Source organism: Bubalus kerabau, chromosome 2, assembly GCF_029407905.1.
Source record: "Bubalus kerabau isolate K-KA32 ecotype Philippines breed swamp buffalo chromosome 2, PCC_UOA_SB_1v2, whole genome shotgun sequence".
Lineage (NCBI taxonomy): Eukaryota > Metazoa > Chordata > Mammalia > Artiodactyla > Bovidae > Bubalus > Bubalus kerabau.
The window spans coordinates 7,089,191-7,109,171 of record NC_073625.1 but is presented as its reverse complement, the minus strand read 5'-3'; the positions used below and the strand labels follow the sequence as shown (position 1 = coordinate 7,109,171).

Below are 19,981 nucleotides of genomic sequence, written 5' to 3'. Positions count from 1 at the left end.
GAAGTGATTTAAAAAGAGCCACTGCCAGAATTCACCCCTAAGACTTTGTCACCTCTTGCAGGTAATTAGGCAGGTATGTCCAGAATGAGTCTTTAGTAGGAAATAGAACGGGTAGATTTCTCATCCTTCATAAACACGGTTACAGAAATTTTCAAATGTCGGAGTGTATAAAGCTGGGGTTTTGTGATGAGAGTTCTGTCAGAAGTCCTCGTACCTGCTTTGTTGACAGTGTTCACCAACACTTCCCTCTGTAGAGCCACTGAAATCAAAGGACTCCCTAAACACACGCTAGTCCCTCCCAGGATGAGGAGAGAGAATTCATCTTGCGCGTTCAGGGAGCATTTGACGGGCACCTCCTCTATGCTGGGCACCGTGCAGTGGGCAGGATGCAAAAAGGAAGTAAATAAAGGAGTGCTCTCTGCACCTGATGGGTAGTCTGGTCTGGGTTTCTTGGGGTCACAATTCAGAACATTTACAGATCCAGCTTCTGGGATCTGCCATTATCACTAAAAGCCTGCCAGAAGGCTTGTGAGAACTGTGACGATAGAGACTGCTTTTGAACGCCAGGGCGGTTTTGCCGTTCTTCTTTTTGACTGTGCTGAGTCTTCCTCACTGCGTGCAGGCTCTCTCTTGGTGAGGAGCACGCTCTCTAGGTGCATCGGCTTCAGGAGTTGGGCACGTGGGCTCAGTAGATGTGCTGCATTGACTTAGTGCCCTCGGCATGTGGCATGTGTGATCTTTCTGGACTGGGGATCTAAGCCGTGTCCCCTGCGTTGGCAGGTGGATTCTCGCCCACTGGACCACCAGGGAAGCTTGCCAGGACACTTTTACAAATGTGAACACATGCAGGCGTCAGTAATTTCCATAGGTCATTTCTACTCTGGAATAGTACTACATGTGAAGTGCTTATTTCAGCAAAGTAGTTTTTATGTGGAATCTCCCTTCAATAAAAACACTGCTTTTGCAACAATTCCTTTTCACTGGAATAATCCTGAAGAAATAATTTGTTTTTTTAGGGAAGTGGGGACTTTTTCCCAAACATTTTCAGTAATTATTTGGATGGTAAAGCATTTGCTAGTGGAGTAGGAGGATGCAAATAGGTTTGCAAGTGTGAAATAGAAAAGCAGCTGTACCTATGTACCTAAGTTTTTGTTCTTGATGGTTGAGTCAGTACTTGGTACTATACAACAAGCTTTATAGTTTCAGAAAATCAAACCAGGGCAATCATATGGTATTGTTAGGGAACTGTTGACTGAAACCACCCACCTTGGCCAGGCATGATAATAACCACTTGCACGAGTTGTCTCACAAAAGGAGGTCTTAATAGGGAACACGGTGCTGCCACCTAAAACTAACCAGGAGAATTTGGGAGGGGCTGAAAGGAGCGAGGAGATGCCAGCCCATATGTCCCATCAATTTCCCAGAACCCCTCATGCTGGAAACCATCTTGCTGAGAGATGCATGTGCCATCAGGAAGGACCCTGAGTCAGACCAAATATGGGCACAAGCAAGATGAGTGGCCAGAGGCAACCCCCAAAGCTAGAAACCCCGTCACCGTCAACCCCGAGAGACTGTGAGCCACATGGCGGAGCAGTCCTCCTGGGTTCCCTTACCCTGCGGCTTTCTGCCTGGGCGCCCCTTTCCAAAACACTCTTTTGCTTTGTCATCATGTTTCTCCTCGGACAGTTCATTTCTGGCATCAGACAAGAGCTCACTCCTGGGTCCCCCTTCCAGTTACAGCATCTTTGGATCAAACTTTGGCTTGTCATTTATTCAATGCCTCCTATATGCCAAACCCCGTGTGAGGCAGGGCTGTCCAACAGAACTCTGAGATGGTGAAAATGTTCTAGGTCTGCTGTCTAACTATAGTGGTCAGGCTCAGAAGCTGGGTTTTAATTTAGTGGAATTCCTTTCACATTTAAGTGGCTACACGTGGCTAGTATTCATCAAATTGGACAGGACAGGAATGAGGAACAGGTCATATGAAATGTTGCAATATTCCCAGTGCAGTTGTGGTGGGTTGGGCGAGGTGTGGATGGAGGGATTTTTCAGTTCTTTCTGTCCACAAGGGACCCAGTCTTTCAGAATCATCACCTTGAAACATGTGAACCTACGATGGAGGTGATTGAAAGCTATATCCAGAGATACAATACGTAAAGTATATACTTAAATGTCCATGTAAGTATCTGTACTCATGTATTTATAGCAAGGAAAAAAGGCTTTGACTCTTTCAAGAAGTGCAAGGATATGATAGGTAGAATGGGGCTTTTTCTGTCTCAGGTTCTATACTGAGGTGTGAACGCATTAGATATGAAAGTGGGTCAAAGTAGATGTGAAACAGACCTCCACCCCATGTGCAGAGTTCTCAGGAGATGGTTCTGGGATCCTGCCCCACAATCTTGGATCCCACAGTCAGATCAAAGCTATAAAAGGAAGTGAGTGTGAGGAGATTGGGCTTTCCTGGTGGCTCAGATGGTAAAGAGTCCGCCTGCCATGCAGGATACCCAGGTTCGATGCTTGGGTTGGAAAGATCCCTAGAGAAGAGCATGGCTACCCACCCCAGTATTCTTGCCTGGAGAATCCCATGGACAGAGGAGCCTGGCAGGCTACAGCCCCTGGGTTGCAGAGTTGGACACGACTGAGGGATTAACAGGAATGCTATGAAGAGACTGGGAGCAGATGGTGACTTGAGTTGTCGCCTGCTTCTATTCCCCTTTAGGGGAAGGTGGAAGGTTCTACTGTGACCCCAAGCCTAGTGAAGGGACTCCAAAGGGACCCACTGGAGAAATTTGAAACTGTCCCCTGTAGCTGGAAAGCGCTAAGGATGGTGGTCTCACTCAGACCGGAAAGCTCATGGAGACTGTTGCCCCCCGGGAAACTCGGTGTGAGGGAGAGCTGAGTGCTCTGGGGGCAGGGCGTGAGGCCCCCTGCTCTGTGGTTGGGGTTAGCTTGAGCTTCCAGAGTTGCTGAGCAGGGGCCACGAGTCTTCTCATGGACCAGACATGGTCCACATGCGAGAGAGCTGGCATGGGGTCAGCCTTCTTGGGGTCTCTCCAGTGGGGTGGGCTGGAGCATCTCAGGAAGAAGAGGAGGTGTCCTGGAGGTACCCAGAGCTGATGAACAGGAGCAGAGCTTGTCACCCACTGTCTCCTTCCAGAGCATGCTTGCAGTTGAGCAGCAAAGAAGATCTGGTGCCAGGCGAAGTCTGGGCACTCTCCGACAGGACCCTTTAATTACTAAATCAACCCTGTGTCTAGAGTGAGCTGGACGATTTCTGGGCCTGCCAAGTTTTCATTTAATGGAAGAGAAGAGTGTCTCCCACCGAATGAAACAATTGTGGAGGACAGTTCTGGTCACACCAGGATGGAACTTATTCAACAACCTGGTTTTAATGTGAATATTGATTCCATTAGCTTTTCCTTGTTATAATTCCTAGAAGGTGTGGTTGGTAGTTCTTTTCTTTTGTAACAAAAAATAAATTAATTACAAAATAACTAATAATTAATTTCTATCAGCCTGGAAACCTCTGTATGAATCAAGTATCTTTTTAGTGAATTCTAGAGGTAATTATTTTTGTACAAAAATAGCAAATATTAATTAACTAGGTCAGGTATAACAAATTAGCTTGAGACAAGGTGAGAAACTGCTAGAACTATAGGTATAAACACTCTTTTCCATTTTTCTTGAAAATGATGGAATGGGCATGGTGATAAAAAAGAGAAGTGATGATTGCAGGGTGCAGGGCATGAAGACAGAGAAACTACTCATTGAAAACTTAAGAGAGGAAAAAGTTTCATGTAAAAATTACCTGAAAATATTCCTTTGAAGAACATCTATTTGCTTTCCTCCTACTTTGTCAGCCTCCTCTGCTGGATCTTAGTCATCTCTCTAATTTCTTAGCTTTGCATTGGACTCTCCTCTTTTCTCTCTACCAGTCCACTCCTTTGGTAATCTCTTCCGGTTTCATGGATGTAGATACCATTTCTACTCTAACTTGCAAATCGCTCCAGCACCAAGCTCTTCCCTGAATTCCGATCTCCCGCTGTTTATGCAGCACTGCTGCTGGATGTCAGTCTAAAAGGTGCCTGTAACTCACCCTGTCCAGAGCTGAGGGCTGACCTCCCCTGCCCAGTCCGGCTCCCCCTATAGTCTTCCCAGCTCACTTCACCAAATCCATCTGTTGAGCAGTTCTCTCCCAAATCCTTGTTGTCATCCTTGGCTCTCTTTCTCTTCCACCCTCCGTCTATCAACCAGTCCTGTCAGCCCAGCTTTCAAAAGATGACAGATTCTGAACATTTCTCATCACCTCCTCTGCTTCCACCCTGGCCTCTGCCACCCTCATCGACTTGAATTGTTGTGTTAGCCTCCTAATTCTTTTCCCTGTTTCCAATGCCCCATATAAGATAATTCTTGTTGTTCAGTTGCTAAGTCGACTCTGACCCTTTGTGACCCTTTGTGACCCCATGGACTGCAGCACGCCAGGCTTCCCTGTCCTTCACTATCTCCCCGAGTTTGCTCAGATTCATGCACATTGACTCGATGATGCCATCCAATCATCTCATCCTCTTTTGCCCACTTCTCCTCCTGCCTTCAATCTTTCCCAGCATCAGGGTATTTAATGAGTTGGCTCTTTGTATCAGGCGGTAAAAGTATTGGAGCTTCAGCTTCTGCAGGCATGAGTCCTTCTAATGAATATTCAGGGTTGATTTCCTTTAGGATGGACTGGTTTATTTCCTTGCAGTCCAATGGACTCTCAAGAGTCTTCTTCAACACCACAGTTTGAAAGCATCAGTTCTTTGGCACTCAGCTTTCTTTACGGTCCAACTCTCACATCTGGACGTGACTACTGGAAAAACCATAGCTTTAACTATGTGGACCTTTGTCGGCAAAGTGATGTCTCTGCTTTTTAAAACGCTGTCTTGGTTTGGTAATCCTGGTAAAACACAAATCAGATCGCACTGCTCCTCTGCTCAAAAGCTTCTAAAGTCAGTTGAAAGCCCAGATCCTCACAGTGGCCCATGAGACCGCACATATCACACCTCCCGCCACCACCTGTCACTCACACAGCGATTGGCGCACTGACATCGTTGCGGTGGTCTCTGCACCGGCAGTTTATCCCCCATCTACAAGGCTGGCACGCTGGCCTCCTTGTCCTCACTGAGACTTCCCTTTCTCAGCATGGATAGCCTTCCCCTAACACCCTTTGCAACCATCCACTCCCCACACCCACGCTCCTTACCCCTCGTTGCTCTTGATTGTTTTATTGTTCTCTAAAACGCTTATCACCATGTAATGTCCTATAAATATTAACTTACCTTACTTATTTTCTGTCTTTTTCAAACTCATGAGACTGTAAGCTCAGTGAGGACAGCAGTGTTTCATTTACTGCTAAAGTCCATGAACTATACCTAGTATAGTACACAGTAGATGTTCCAGAAATACTGGTCATATGAATGAATAAAGAATAGCTGTCCATGAGAAAGATAATAAAAAATAAGCTGAAATGTTTGTGTTTCTTTATTTGTGGTTCTTCTTCTTCTCAGATATAGCTGACCTATTTGGATCCTGGGGAAAAGGTGAACTGGGTCCAGCCTGTGAGCTAACATTTCTGTGCAGGCACCACAGGGGGTCCATGTCACTTTCCCCTTGACTGTCCTCAGATTCCCTGCTCTCTGAAACCACCAACACAGACAGACTGCATTTGTGTTCTTTGCTTCTTGTCTGCCAACCCTCTTATCCACCCAGCATCCATTCAGTATTCATTAGAGTCAAATGCTCGGTGAATTTTGCCCTAGACATACCCTCTTAGTTTTACCTTGGGCTACTAAAATTCAAGGACAACATGATTGTAGGTTGTGTATTTGAGATGAATATTTGTTGTGTATGTGTAATTGAATAGTACATAAATAACTGGATAGTCTATCTTGGATAATGGCAAATTTCAACTCAAAAGTTATTCACTGAGCCTTTACTATGGACCAGACACAGTGCTAGAAACTAGGAATTTGACAGTAAACAAGATAATGTTCTTCAACCTAACATATCCGTTATAGGTATACAATTGATATATCATTAATGTGTAAGATGTCTTTTACTTGAAAATACTGTAGAGGTTAGAGTTGTTTCTATATTTCAAATAAAAACAAAAAAAAATGCATGTTCTAAGACTCTTATTGTTTGAGAATTCAAGTAATAAAGAAGAGTGAACCATAGATCACAATGAAAAATTTTCTTTTGACATGAAATAACTGACATCTAGGAAATGAAAAAACACAATAATATTAATAAAAATGGATTTAAGGGCACTTAATGTTAATCATTGCCTAAAAAACTTGAAATGTCCCCAAATCCTACAGTTCACATATGAAATAAATGTGAGATGTTTTCTTAAATTTGACAACATACTAAAATCGTGCATGTTATTTTCAGTAATGAATGTGAGACAGGAACTTTTAAAATGTAAAATAAAAAAACCCCAACGATGTTTGATCAACTATGCTGGAGAAAATTCTTATTTTACCCATAGGAAATGTTGTTATAGGATTATTCTACTACTTCACACCCACTAGAATGACTATAATCAAATACAGACAATAATCAGTGTTGGCTTAGGATGCGGAGAACTTGGAACCCTCATACATGGGAATATGAGATGGTGCAGCCACTGTGATGCACAGTTTGGCACTAAAATTAAACAGTTATATATGACCTATGAATTCTACGCAAGAGAAATATAACATCCATACAAAAACTTGCACAGGAGTGTTTATAGCAGCAGTGTTCATGAAAGCCAAAAAGTAGAACAACACAAATGTTCATCAGCTGATGGATGGGTAAGTAAAATGTGGCCTAGCCTTATGGTGAAATATTATGTGGCAACAAAAGGAGTGAAGTTCTGATATATGCTGATCATGGATGAGCACTGAAAATGTTAGGCTAAGTGAAAGAAATCACTCCCGAAAAGACCACGTAGTGCATGATTCCATTTACATGAAAGGTCCAGAAAGATGCAAGTCCATACAGATAGAAAGAAGCTTAGTGGTTGTGTGGGGCTGAGGGGATTAAAAGAAAAGAGCAGTGACTGCTAAGCATATAGCATTCTTTCTGGGGTGATAAAATTTTTATAAAACGGATTGTGCAACTCTGTGAATATACTAAAAGACATTGAACTGTACGGTTTAGGTGGGTGAGGTGTATGAGTTACATCTCAATAAAACTGCTAAAAAAAATTCATTCCAAAGAAATGATTAAGAGTATGCAGCCAAAACACACGGGGGAAAAGTACTGCAAAGGTATTTTAGGAAGTTAATTAATAAAAATCTGTGATTTTTCTGGATTTGGTGGTGTGTGTGGAACTTGTCAAGTTTTAGAAATTTGCATTGAAGTTTGTTTCCATTCTAAACAGGTCTTCATTCTTGTACCAAGAAAAAAGAAAGAAAGAAAAAATATTATACAATCTGATACTTCAAACTGGTCTTCAGAAATAGTGGGGATTAACTGTATGCATGAATCATGCATGAGAGAATTTCAATTTCCTTTTCATTTCTTCTTTTGGCCTCCAGTAACTCATGCCTGGCCTGTTATCTTTTCTCTTTGCATAATACACCGCAGGGCTCATGGGCAGAGTTGGTGGAGGAAGACAACATGGGGTAACGACAGAGCAGCCCCCGCCTCTTTCCTGCTGCTCCCTGGCTGGGTGCCTCCTTCTACTTTTACAAGGTGGATGTTTGTGTATTCTAACAATGAACTTGAGCACAACTGTGAAACTTTGAGTTGGGTGGGATCTCTCGGGGCTAGAGTAGTGGAAATGGGAATTCATACTTTATTTCCAATCAACTCAGAAGTGGCAACACTGGCTAATTTGTGCTGATCAGAATCTTCAACCATTATGTCTTTGATCATTTAAGGTGGGAGAAACGAATGATTATTTAATAGACGTGATCAGCTTTGTAAGTAAGATCTTAAAACATGTTGGATTCAGGGAGGAAAAAAGTTTCCTTTGTGATGACAATGTTTCTGTTGCTTAACTTTGGAAATGCCTCTTTTAAAATATAATTTCATTAATTATTTTCGGCTATGCTGGGTCTTCACTGCTGCATGGACTTTTCTCTAGTTGTGGAGCCGTGGTGTGCGGGCTTCTCATCATGGTGGCTTCTGCCGTTGCAGAGCACAGTCCCCAGGGCGAACGGGCTTCAGTAGCTGTGGAGCGAGGGCTCAGTAGTTGTGGCTCCTCAGCTTTAGAGCGCAGACTCAATAGCTGAGGCCCATGGGCTCAGTTGTTCCGCAGCACGTGGGCTCTTCCTGGATCAGTCAAACCCACATCTCCTGCATTGGCAGGTGGATTATTTACCACTGAGCCACCAGGGATGCCCTGAAATGCCTCTTTCTTTAACATTTACCGTGGACCAGGAACTTTACATAACTTGTCATGCTAATAATTCTTCATGTTATTATCACCCTCTTTCTATAATCGAGGAAACAGTCTCTGATTATGTGTGTCTATCCCCAGTTCCCTTAACTAGTAAATTCCTGCAAATCTATGTCTGCTCTGCCTTTTCTATGAAGTTATGTCTGTGTATAGTTGGTATGATTTTACATTCAGCTCAAAATGCTGACCTTCTTCCATTTATGAGTGTTGGTTGATTTTCCAGGTAAAGGCCACCAGGTCAGTGCTCATGCCCCAGGTAGCAACTGCATTTCTTACTTGGTTTTACATCTGATTGTTTGCCAACAAAATCATCAGACCTCGAGGTTCAAGGAAGGTGGGAGTTTATTGAGAATAGGCACACAGGTACTGTCTTCTTTGTGTCATTCTGTAAGAGGGGGGATCCGTAAGGGAGAAATACGCCCAAGTAAGTGAAAGCCGCTCAGTCGTGTCCAACTCTTTGCGACCCCATGGACTATACAGTCCATGGAATTCTCCAGGCCAGAATACTGGAGTCGATAGCCGTTCCCTTCTCCAGGGGATCTTCCCAACCCAGGGATCGAACCCAGGTCTCCCGCATTACAGGCGGAACCTACACATCTGATCAAACTTCTTCCCTGGCAGGGGAGCATGGACTAAGATCATTTTCAGACGCTGGAATGGATCTGTAAAAATGCATACACCCCCTCATTCTGGTTCCGCTGGTGAGTACCACTGGCTGACTGGTAGCTGTGGAAGAAGGGGCGAGGCAAAGTAGGGGACGCAAGGGCCCCCTGCACCCTGACCTGGTGGGCGGGCTCCTCAGGCCACCAAAGATCCTCCATGTCCACTCACAGCTTGGCCACCTTAGTCATTCCCCTGTCTTTGCGCATCTTCTACCACCGCAGAAGCCAGACTTTAAAGTCCTAAGACTCTTACGGAGCACGGAGGCGGGGTTCTTATTCAGGAGCTGAGCGCGGTATTTGCAGGTAACAGACCTCGCAAAGGGGTTTAGGTCCGCACCCAGCGGACCTTTCCCAGCGCGGGTCTCTGCCGCTCAAGGCTCGAGGGGAAGAGGAAAAGGGCCTCGGCCTGAGGCACTCCGGTAGGAAACCGCAGTTTAGGCCGGGATATCCCGGCAGGCTCCCATTCGGGGCTGCACGGCCCGTGGCTGGAGCGCGGGATCCGCTTCGAGGGACCGGACTCGGAAAGGGTCGGCGGGTCGCCGGCGAGCAACCCCCTACACTGACCCCCGAGGGCGCCGCCCGGCGGCTCCGACCCAAGGGGGCGCGTCGGAGCTAGACCCCGGACCGCGCGAGACACCGCCCCCTTCGAGGCTCCCCTCACGGCACCTCCTGACTGCAAACTCCGTCGGAAGCGCCGCTCGATTTCCTCAGGGAGACGGCGAAGCAACAGGCAGGCTTCCGCTGGAGGCCGGCGACCGCGAGCGCCGCGCGGGACCCGGCCCGGCCCCCTCTCTTCCCGCTCCCGCTTTTCTCCCCCTTCCCCTCTTCTCTCCCCTTCTCTCCGAAAACCGCCCACCTCCCGGCACCCCATCCCTTCCCGCCACCCGCCGGGCTGCCCCTCCCCGCACCCCAGTCCCTTCCCATGCTACCCCCCCGCGCCGGCCCCGGGCCTACCCCAACCCCCGCACTTCTCCGCCCCCGGCCTGCCCCTCCCCTTCCCGCGTCCTTGTGGGGCACGCCCCCACCTCCCGCGCCCCTCCCACCGTCGACCCCACCCCTTCCCGCTCGCCCCTTCCCCACTATCTCCCCTCCTTCTCCTCCCCGGGGCCCCGCCCCCTCTCCTGCCCTCTCTCCCGCCCCGCCCCCCTCCCCCCGTTCCTTCCCCTGTGCCACGCCCCCTCCCCACTATCTCCCCTCCCTCTCCTCCCCCAGGGCTCCGCCCCCTCCCCTGCCCCTGAGGACTCCTCCCCCTCTCCCGTCTCTCTCCCTCCCCTTCCCCTCCCCCTCCCGCGGCCCTCCCCCTTCTCCGGGCCCCGCCCCCGTCCTACTCTCCCTCCCATCCCCCTCTCCCCCCCGAGGGCCCCGCCCCTCCACGCTCGCCCCTCCCTCTCCTCATCCAGGGCCCCGCCCCTCCCCTTCCCCGCCCCTCCCCCGCCGTCCCCGGGCCGCTGACGGGCTGTAGCCCCCGCCAGGGAGCGCGCTTCTCGCCCGCAGCCCGCCGCTCGCCGGCGTCCCCGGAGCGCGACAAAGAGCGCGCCGGTCGCCCGCCCTCTCGCCGTGGCGCCCGCGGCTCCGGCGGCTCGGCGGGCGATGGGAGATGGAAGGAAGAGACGCCGCGGTGAGGCTCGATCCGGCGGGCGGGCGGGCGGCCGGCGGCCGTCGGGCGGGCTGTGCTTCGTGGCGACTGGGTCCCGGGTCCCGGGAACGGCTTCCTTTCTGCCCCTCTTTGTGAGGGGCCGGGAGGCTCGCTTGTGGGGTGGCGGCTCGGGGGCTTCACGCCGAGCCCCGCTCTCCAGCCGCGAGGCCGGGGCGGCGCGGGAAGCGGGAGGAGCCGGTCGGCGGAGCGCGGGGCGCTCCGGCTCGCCTGGGTTGCAGGGAGCCCAGCCGCGATCGGCGCGGGACGGGGGCGGGTTCCGAGCCTCGGAAGGCGTCGCGGCCCTCCGGTTTTCCTCGCCTTTAACTTTGCCCACGGGTTCATGCCCGGAGCTCCGGCAGATGATGCTGCGAGACGTGAAAAAACCAGGCACCGCTCGGAGGACGTGGGTTTAGAGTGCTGTCGGGGGGCCTGGAGGGTAAATGTGTTGTCTGTCGGTCCGCCTTCCACGGACATGGGGGTTTCCACGCCGGACTCACTCCTGAGTGGGTCCAGGCACTGGTGTAGGGAAGAGGAGGTCTGGAAAATGCCCCTCCTTGGGACGGATCCTGGCAGCACACGCTTCCATTCAAGAGCTGTACCTGGATATCTGCAAAGGATTTTGCAGAGCCCGGTAGCTCGGTGAGCGCGACTGGCTCTCTGCTGTCAGGGAGTTTGCTTTCTAGGACGGGAGGCTTGGGCGGAGATGTGAAGGAGGAAGGCGGAGGAAGGCTTGGTTCTGGGAGCCGAGGGCCTGGACGGCCTCTGCTGGCAGCTCTGGATGGACCTTGAAGGGGAGGGTCGGGTGGGGGCGAAAGGATGCTCCGCGCAGGAGAGCAAATGCGTTCTCTGGCTTCTTTCAAGAAATACTTGACCATCCTTCCTTACAGTATTCACAGATCAAGGGATATTCTTTTTAAAAGTCGTTGATTTCGTCCTCAGCACTAAGCGCAGCATGCTCAACAGAAACATCACAATCACAGTAAAGCAAAACAAACGAACACCTTCCCAGACAATTTTTAGAAGCTCTATCCTTCTGTATCTTTCTATATCCACTCACGAATCATATAAAAAATCTATGAGGCTGTTTATGAGATACTTCATTAATATACACTTCGTACTAAATGGAGCAGAGTGGGTATGGTGAAAATTACTTCGACACCTGGCTTGTAGATTTTGTCACTGACATGATGAGTTTCAGCCTCTGTCTAGGGCACATCGTTTAACCTCTGGAATTGAAATTTCCTCCTGTGTAGGATAAGAGGATTGGGTAGATAGATGCTTTCTCAGAGCCTTCCAGCCCCAGCATTTTATGGTTTCATGCCTAAACATGTACATGCATTCCTTATTCAGTGATTTACTCTCAGCTTCACCTCTGAACATCTCTCAGTTCTGTGAATCAACACTCATCCTGGTTATTAAATGGGGGAGATATTTTAAGGCGAAATTCCACAGTTGAATGTTGTTTTTAAAAATGCAAGTGTAAGAAGCTTTATTTGCAAATCTGAGTGAGTGCGGGCATTATAAAAAGTTTTGTTGACACTGTTCATTTCATTAATGACCAAAGAATAATACATGCTTTGTTATCTACGTTGTATTAAGAGGTTAAATTTTGCTTTTCATTAAATACCAGCCCTTATAAAAGTGAGATACCTTGGGAATTTGGAAATAAAAATAAGACAGTAAATTAGCTCATTGAAAAAGAAAAATTCAGAGAAACTTTCCATCAATGGCTCTATTCACTTTCTAAAACCTTGATATTTATCTGTTTGCTGACCGTGATGGAAAATATGAGTGGGATTTAGCCTGGCATTATATTAAAAAAAAACGCTTCCAAAGCATTACTCCTTTTAGAGTTGATTTCCCCACCCCCCCCCCCCCCTTGGACATTCTGGAGTCATCTGACATCATTCATAAACTAAGACTCCAGTGTGGTAATGGATTAATCCCAGTCTTGGTTAAGAAGTGCGGAGGCAAAAACTGTGTGAATGTTAAAATATGTATGTACTTTGGCCTCCAGACTGGTTTGTTTGAGGTTTATCTGAGGTTTTGTTGTCATTTGGCAATTCTGAAAAGATTATTTCTTTGGATTTGGGTTAGGTTAGGAGAAGGCAATGGCACCCCACTCCAGTACTCTTGCCTGGAAAATCCCATGGACAGAGGAGCCTGGTAGGCTGCAGTCCATGGGGTCGCTAAGAGTCGGACACGACTGAGCGACTTCACTTTCACTTTTCACTTTCATGCATTGGAGAAGGAAATGGCAACCCACTCCAGTGTTCTTGCCTGGAGAATCCCAGGGATGGCGGGGCCTGGTGGGCTGCCGTCTGTGGGGTTGCACAGAGTCGGATATGACTGAAGGGACTTAGCAGCAGCAGCAGCAGCAGCAGCAGGAGATGAGTAATGGATGGTGATCCTTCTCAATTTTTTAGAAATGAATTCAGACAGGACTGAAGTTTAGACAGTCTGAGAAATAATCTAGTGATCAGGAGGTGACCAAAGCCCCCCCACCTGAACATGGGATTCAGGCTCATAGACCTTGGGGTCCAGTCTCACGTCCCGTCACTGCTGCTTCTGTGGTTCTCAGCATTTAGGACTCCCCCTGTGTAGTCATGGAAACCCACTCCAGTATTCTTGCCTGGGGAATCCCACGGATAGAGCAGTCTGGCGGGCTACAGCCTGTAGCATCGCAAAGAGTCGGACACAACTGACGCGACTTAGCAGACATGCACCGTGCGGTTGTGATCAGGCAGAGAGGTCCTTGGCTTCCCTTTGCCATAAGTGGAGGCGTTTCCATGTTGAGTACTGCCACTCAGCTCTTCTGGAGTTCTTTCACAGTTAAATCAGCTGAACCTTAGTGTCGGGTGGTGCACGATCCAGAGGAAATGGGCAAAGCATTTGTTCCGGGCGTCTCTGCCTGGACAGCTTGTGTGTTTTGTGGTGTTCTTTGCAGTTTCAGTTTGCTATAACCAGTGTGTTCTCTTGGCAAAACTCTATTAGCCTTTGCCTTGCTTCATTCCGTATTCCAAGGCCAAATTTGCCTGTTACTCCAGGTGTTTCTTGACTTCCTACTTTTGCATTCCAGTCCCCTATAATGAAAAGGACATCTTTTTTGGGTGTTAGTTCTAAAAGGTCTTGTAGGTCTTCATAGAACCGTTCAACTTCAGCTTCTTTAGCATTACTGGTTGGGGCATAGACTTGGATTACCATAATATTGAATGGTTTGCCTTGGAAACGAACAGAGATCATTCTGTCATTTTTGAGATTGCATCCAAGTACTGCATTTTGGACTCTTTTGTTGACCATGATGGCTACTCCATTTCTTCTACGGGATTCCTGCCCATAGTAGTAGATATAATAGTCATCTGAGTTAAATTCACCCATTCTAGTCCATTTTAGTTCGCTGATTCCTAGAATGTCGACATTCGCTCTTGCCATCTCCTGTTTGACCACTTCCAATTTGCCTTGATTCATGGACCTAACATTCCAGGTTCCTATGCAATATTGCTCTTCACAGCATTGGACCTTGCTTCTATCACCAGTCACATCCACAACTGGGTTTTGTTTTTGCATTGGCTCCATCCCTTCATTCTTTCTGGAGTTATTTCTCCACTGATCTCCAGTAGCATATTGGGCACCTACCGACCTGGGGAGTTCCTCTTTCAGTATTCTATCATTGCTGGGAGAAATATCAATAACCTCAGATATGCAGATGACACCACCCTTATGGCAGAAAGTGAAGAAGAACTAAAAAGCCTCTTGATGAAAGTGAAAGAGGAGAGTGAAAAGGTTGGCTTAAAGCTCAACATTCAGAAAACGAAGATCATGGCATCTGGTCCCATCACTTCATGGGAAATAGATGGGGGAACAGTGGAAGCAGTGTCAGACTTTATTTTTTGGGGGCTCCAAAATCACTGCAGATGGTGACTGCAGCCATGAAATTAAAAGATGCTTATTCCTTGGAAGGAAAGTTATGACCAACCTAGATAGCATATTCAAAAGCAGAGACATTACTTTGCCAACATAGCAATAGTCAAGGCTATGGTTTTTCCAGTGGTCATGTATGGATGTGAGAGTTGGACTGTGAAGAAAGCTGAGAGCCGAAGAATTGACACTTTTGAACTGTGGTGTTGGAGAAGACTCTTGAGAGTCCCTTGGACTGCAAGGAGATCCAACCAGTCCATTCTAAAGGAGATCAGCCCTGGGTGTTCTTTGGAAGGAATGATGCTAAAGCTGAAACTTTAAAGGTGTACTTTGGCCACCTCATGCGAAGAATTGACTCATTGGAAAAGACTGATGCTGGGAGAGATTGGGGGCAGAGGAAGAGGGGACGACAGAGGATGAGATGGCTGGATGGCATCACTAACTCGATGAACGTGAGTCTGAGTGAGCTCCGGGAGTTGGGGATGGACAGGGAGGCCTGGCGTGCTGCGATTCATGGGGTTGCAAAGAGTCGGACACGACTGAGCGACTGAACTGAACTGAATTTGCAGTTTCAGAGATTTGCTGGAAAGAATTTTAGCAGTAGCATAATTTTTTTGTGAGTGTGTGTCCCTTTGTACCTTTCCGTGTTTCTGAGTTATCTGTCCATCTTCCAAAGACGTTTTTCACACACTCCAGTTTAAATAGTGTTGGTTGCCGTGGTTGCAGCAGTAATGTGATCGGCTGTCGCACTTTGCAGAATGGGGTCGTGGGGAGAGGGGAGAGGAAAGATACTTCCAGCGTGTAGTGAAGTTACTCTTAAGCTCATTTACTGGATTCCCACGCCTCATTCGAAAATACGGTGTTAACTCCCAGCGCTAATAATGGATCTTTGCTTCTGCTCTTATTTGTGTAAAACGGCACGTGTCCCTGCAGTCCTTGTTTTCCACTGTGCCCAGAAGGTCAACTAACTGGGGCCCTGTTGGCGCCAGTGGACAGAATTTTTGTTGACGCTCCAGGACACAGAGGCGGCGGGGCGCTTTCTCTTTTGGGGACACCTGTGATGTAAGGAAGGGAGTTACCAGCTTCTCTCCCCTGCCTCCGTGGGAGCACCAGGCCCTGGCCGTGGCTGACCACTCATTTCTCCTGGCTCATTTAACTGGGAACGGCCATCTATTATTAATAGTTTGAAACTCGCTTTTCTCTGGTCACAGACCAGTAGATAAGTCAGAATAGTTTGTACATGTTGATGGACATTATGGGAAGTTTATCTTTGAGGTTAGGGTAAGTGGGAGAATGAACACTTTGACCTGAGCTGAAGGCTTTTTTCTTACGTAGTAGTTTCAGGTAGGTTGTCTGAGAAGCAGCATTTTCCTTTAAGTTTCAAATGATGGCCTGACTTTTGGGAAAATGCTTATTTTATGTGATATTTCCAAGCATGATGCATTGTTGGAATCACAGCTAAAGTTTATTGAGCTCTAGGTGCTGTTTCACCAGGGGTTACCTCTAGTCCCCACGACAGCCGTGTGGCCAGTACTGTCATTACCTCCAGTCTGAAGGCTGCAGAAGTCACTAACACAGCTAAGTAAGCAGCAGAGCTGAGATTTAAACTTGGCAGTCGAGTGTTCTTAACCACCACTCTGCTTCTATGTCCTCAAAGTTAGCATTGTGTGTTGCAGGATTTTGGCTCTCATATTTAGATTCTCTGGGTCTTGGAATCTGAAATTGGATGACTAATTTGTCAGCAAGCATTATTTTATATGTCTATTGGCTTAAATAGTGGGAGCGGGATTGTTGTTTGGCTCAAGAGATGGAAACTGTGTATTTTTCCTTCAAAAATGCAGTGTCTACAAGGATACTAGAGGGGTTATGTAAGGAATTCCATATAGTTATAAGTACTTAATTGGAATTCAAATAAAGCAGATTCACCGTTTAAAACTGAATGTAAAGCTTGCCCATTTTGACTTACAGTTACGTCACACGATAGAAGTGACCTAGACTTTTCTATATGTGTGAGGATCAGTCTGCTTTCCTTGTTTTTTTTTCTTCTAGGGAGCTGGGATTTAGGTTGTTGAGAGAGGGGTCTGAAACAATAGGAGGACGGTGGGGGGCTGAGCCGAGGGCAGTCATAAGAAGATCACGTGGCAGTTGCTTCCCCATTCTCTTGCCTTCTGTTCCCAGACCTCTGCTGAGAAAAAGCGACTTATAGAAATGAAGCGGGTTCTTCCTATGGCTCTTCAGTCTGTGAACAATGAAAGTGGAAATGTTTAAATAGACGGAGCTGTAGTTTCTTTTGTTTGGCCTTCCCATGATTATTGGTTAAGGAACAGTGGAACTGCTTTTCTCTGCATATGATAACTTACAGGCTGTTTTGAATTTCGTTTTTCAACAACTCTTACTTTCCAAGAAGTTATTTGGTAAGCACAGTAGCATGATTGAGTCACAGGACTCTGACAGAAGGGGAAATCTGGGCCTAACAGTCAGCGGCACAGACAATGTAATTGGATGATTGCTGCCTTTGTGATTATGTTATTTTCTGTTAAAATTATATTGGGAAATGACAGCAGGTTGTGTGACCTTCTGGAGCATGGTCTCCGACCGGACCTGCGTGCCTCTAAAAGGCACAAGTAGTGTGTGTTTGAAGAAGCAACATGTGTCCTTGGGTCTGAACTTTTCACTTGAATAGCAAAGTTCCCTTTGGACAGATGTTTATGCTTTTCAGCTTCATTTCTTTGCTTCTTCTTCTTTTTTTTAATGTTTTGGTCTTTTTGGCCACGGGGCGTGTGGGATCTCAGCCCCCTGACCAGGGATCGAATCCACACCTCTTGCATTGGAAGGCCAAGTCTTAACCACTGGACCACCGGGGCGTCCCTCAGCTTCACTTCTATTGACTCCAAAGGGTCCATGAGCTGCTTACCCCATCTCCTGATGCTTATTTCTCCCCATGAAAGTCTTCCATGGAGGAAAGAAAATTCCATTGTTTTCCACGAGCATCTGTAAGTATATTATGGCAGAAACCAAAGTATAGATATTAATATGCTGTTCAGTCATGCATTCATGCAGCAGGTATTAAGTATTGATACTTACCATGTGCCAAGCTCTTTGTTGGGCTCCAAAAAGCCTTGTCTACTGACCACTAAGAAAACCTGCCAAGAACATTTAGAGGTTAACCAGGGTCATATTTCTGAGTGTCAAACCTCACAGCCTGTAAATATTGAAACTACTGTATTTAAGAACTCTTTCATAGAATCCTGTCTTAGAATCAGTGAGTTGCCTCCAAATCAGTATTGTTCAACACGACTTTACATTCGTTTATATCCGTGCCGTCTCATGTGGCAGTCAGTAGCTGCGTGTCGCCACCGAGAGCGTTTGAAATTTGGCTAGTGAGAGTTAGGAACTGAGTTTTAAATTTTATTGAATTTCCGTGAACTTAAGTAGCCTCCTGTGACTCGTGGCTAATGTATTGGGGCAGCAGCTGTAGAGCAGAAATGCTTTACGTGGTGGCAGTGGTGGGCCTGGGCGGGCATCTCCCACTCGGCCATCTGGTCGCTTATGGTATGTTTACCTACTGGGCTTTGCTAAGCTTCTACTTCTGTACATGTTTACACCATCGTGTCTGATGGGTCCCAGAGCAGGGAGAGGATACAGAGGCATGGGATTTTAATGGAAATGAACGTGAAGACAGAATCACTGCAAGTGAGAAGAAGAATGTATTCAACAGGTGGGAAAAAAAAAAGAATACTTTGTGTAACAGGTAGCCTCAGCAAGATGGAGGAAAAGTTTTTGATAAAATAGAAAAATGAGTACCTGGCTGAGATTCACTATTATATACATTCAAGAGCTGGCTGTGAGTTGTTTGAGAACGTAACAGAGATCCTGAGAGCACTGCCGTTGACCTCTTCATTGCAAGCTGTGGATAGCTGCATAGCTCCCAGCCCCCCTTGAACCTGCATAGCATCACAGTCCATCTCCAGGTGGGGAGTGCTGAATATCCAAGTGGCTAAGGCCTTTCCTGAGACCCCAAAGCTATCTTGAGGTCCAGTAGATTTTCGAAGTGGATAAAGCTGAGTAGGAGAGAGTCTTGTACAGCATGGCAAGGGGTGTGCCTAGTTTTAAAGCTGCATTGTTAGTAGAGGTGTTTCAGACCATAGACTAGAGGGAAAAAACCTTACTTTTTTTAATCCCCAAACACTTTTCAGTCTGGGAGGTAGATAGCCACATTTATAGACACTGGGGTTTCTCCGGGGTCAGGCATGTGGGAGGTAGCCTTGAGTATAACAGCAGGTGTGAACTCACGAGAGGATTCTCAAGGTTAGGCTTTTGTTGGAATACATGATTATCTTGAGTTTTCTAACTTGTGGGGAAAGCATAGTGATATCAAGGCATAACACTGCAAAAATGTGGGGATAGGAGGAGGAGAAAGAATAACATACTTGCCAGACACTGTGAAGCGGGGTGTGTGTTTGTGTGTCTGTGTATGTGAATTTACATCTTATATATTCTTTACAATATTGCAAGCTAGGTAGTATCCCCATTTTCAGAGGATGCATTTGAGGCTCATGGAGGTTAAATGGGATTCTCTTTTTAAAGCAATCGTACTGAGATAAAATTCACATGCCACACAACTCGTCCATCTAAAGTCTATGTCCCTGATTTTCAGTACCTTCACAGAGTTGTGCGTTCATCCTCTTAGTCGACTTTAGAGTACAGTAATCACCCCGAACAAACTTGGGATCCATTAGCTGCTGCCCTGTAATCTCACTGGTGCCCCATCCCCTGACCCAGGGATCACTGTCCTATTTTCTGTCGTATGGCTCTGCCTCCTGTGCACATATCACACGCACGGAACCACACAACATGTAGCTGTTTGTGACTGGCGTCTTTCATTTAGCAAAATGTTTTTCAGTGCTCAGCCGTGCTGTAGCATGTATCAGTACTTCTTTCCTTTTTATTGCTGAGTGATATTCAAATGAATAGCCAGAACATGTTTTATTTATTTATCTGATAGTGGTCCCTCCCCTCCTTTGGCTTTTAGGAATAATGTTGCTGTGAACATTCACATACAAGTTTTTGTGGGGATGTATGCTTCCATTTCTGTGGGCTGTGTAGCTAGGAGTGAACTTGCTGGGTCGTATTGTGACTCTGTGTTTGACCCTTGGAGGAGCCACCAAACTGTTTTTCATGAGGGCTGCACCACTTTACATCTCTATCAGCAGACTCCTAGAATCCCCCTTTCTCCACACATGTTATTTCCTGTCTTTCTGACTTTAGCCATCTTAGTGGGTATTAAATGGTATTTCCTCATGTTTTATTTCCCTAATGTAATTGAGCATCTTTTCA

At 46.8% G+C, this 19,981-nt stretch overlaps 1 protein-coding gene across 8 annotated transcripts in view; it reads left to right on the top strand.

Moving 5' to 3' along the window:
• Window positions 1–19,981, top strand: part of PSD3 (pleckstrin and Sec7 domain containing 3) — a 616,838-nt gene that overhangs the window by 172,017 nt on the left and 424,840 nt on the right. Inside the window, exon 1 of one of the 8 annotated variants that reach the window (XM_055566947.1) lies at window positions 10,569–10,708. The exons of the other annotated variants lie outside the window; for them this stretch is intronic. Within the exon in view, the coding sequence (XP_055422922.1) occupies window positions 10,688–10,708 (21 nt within the window). The 5' untranslated portion in view covers window positions 10,569–10,687. Of the gene's footprint in view, window positions 1–10,568; window positions 10,709–19,981 lie in introns of those variants that run through there. 8 annotated transcript variants of the gene reach the window in all.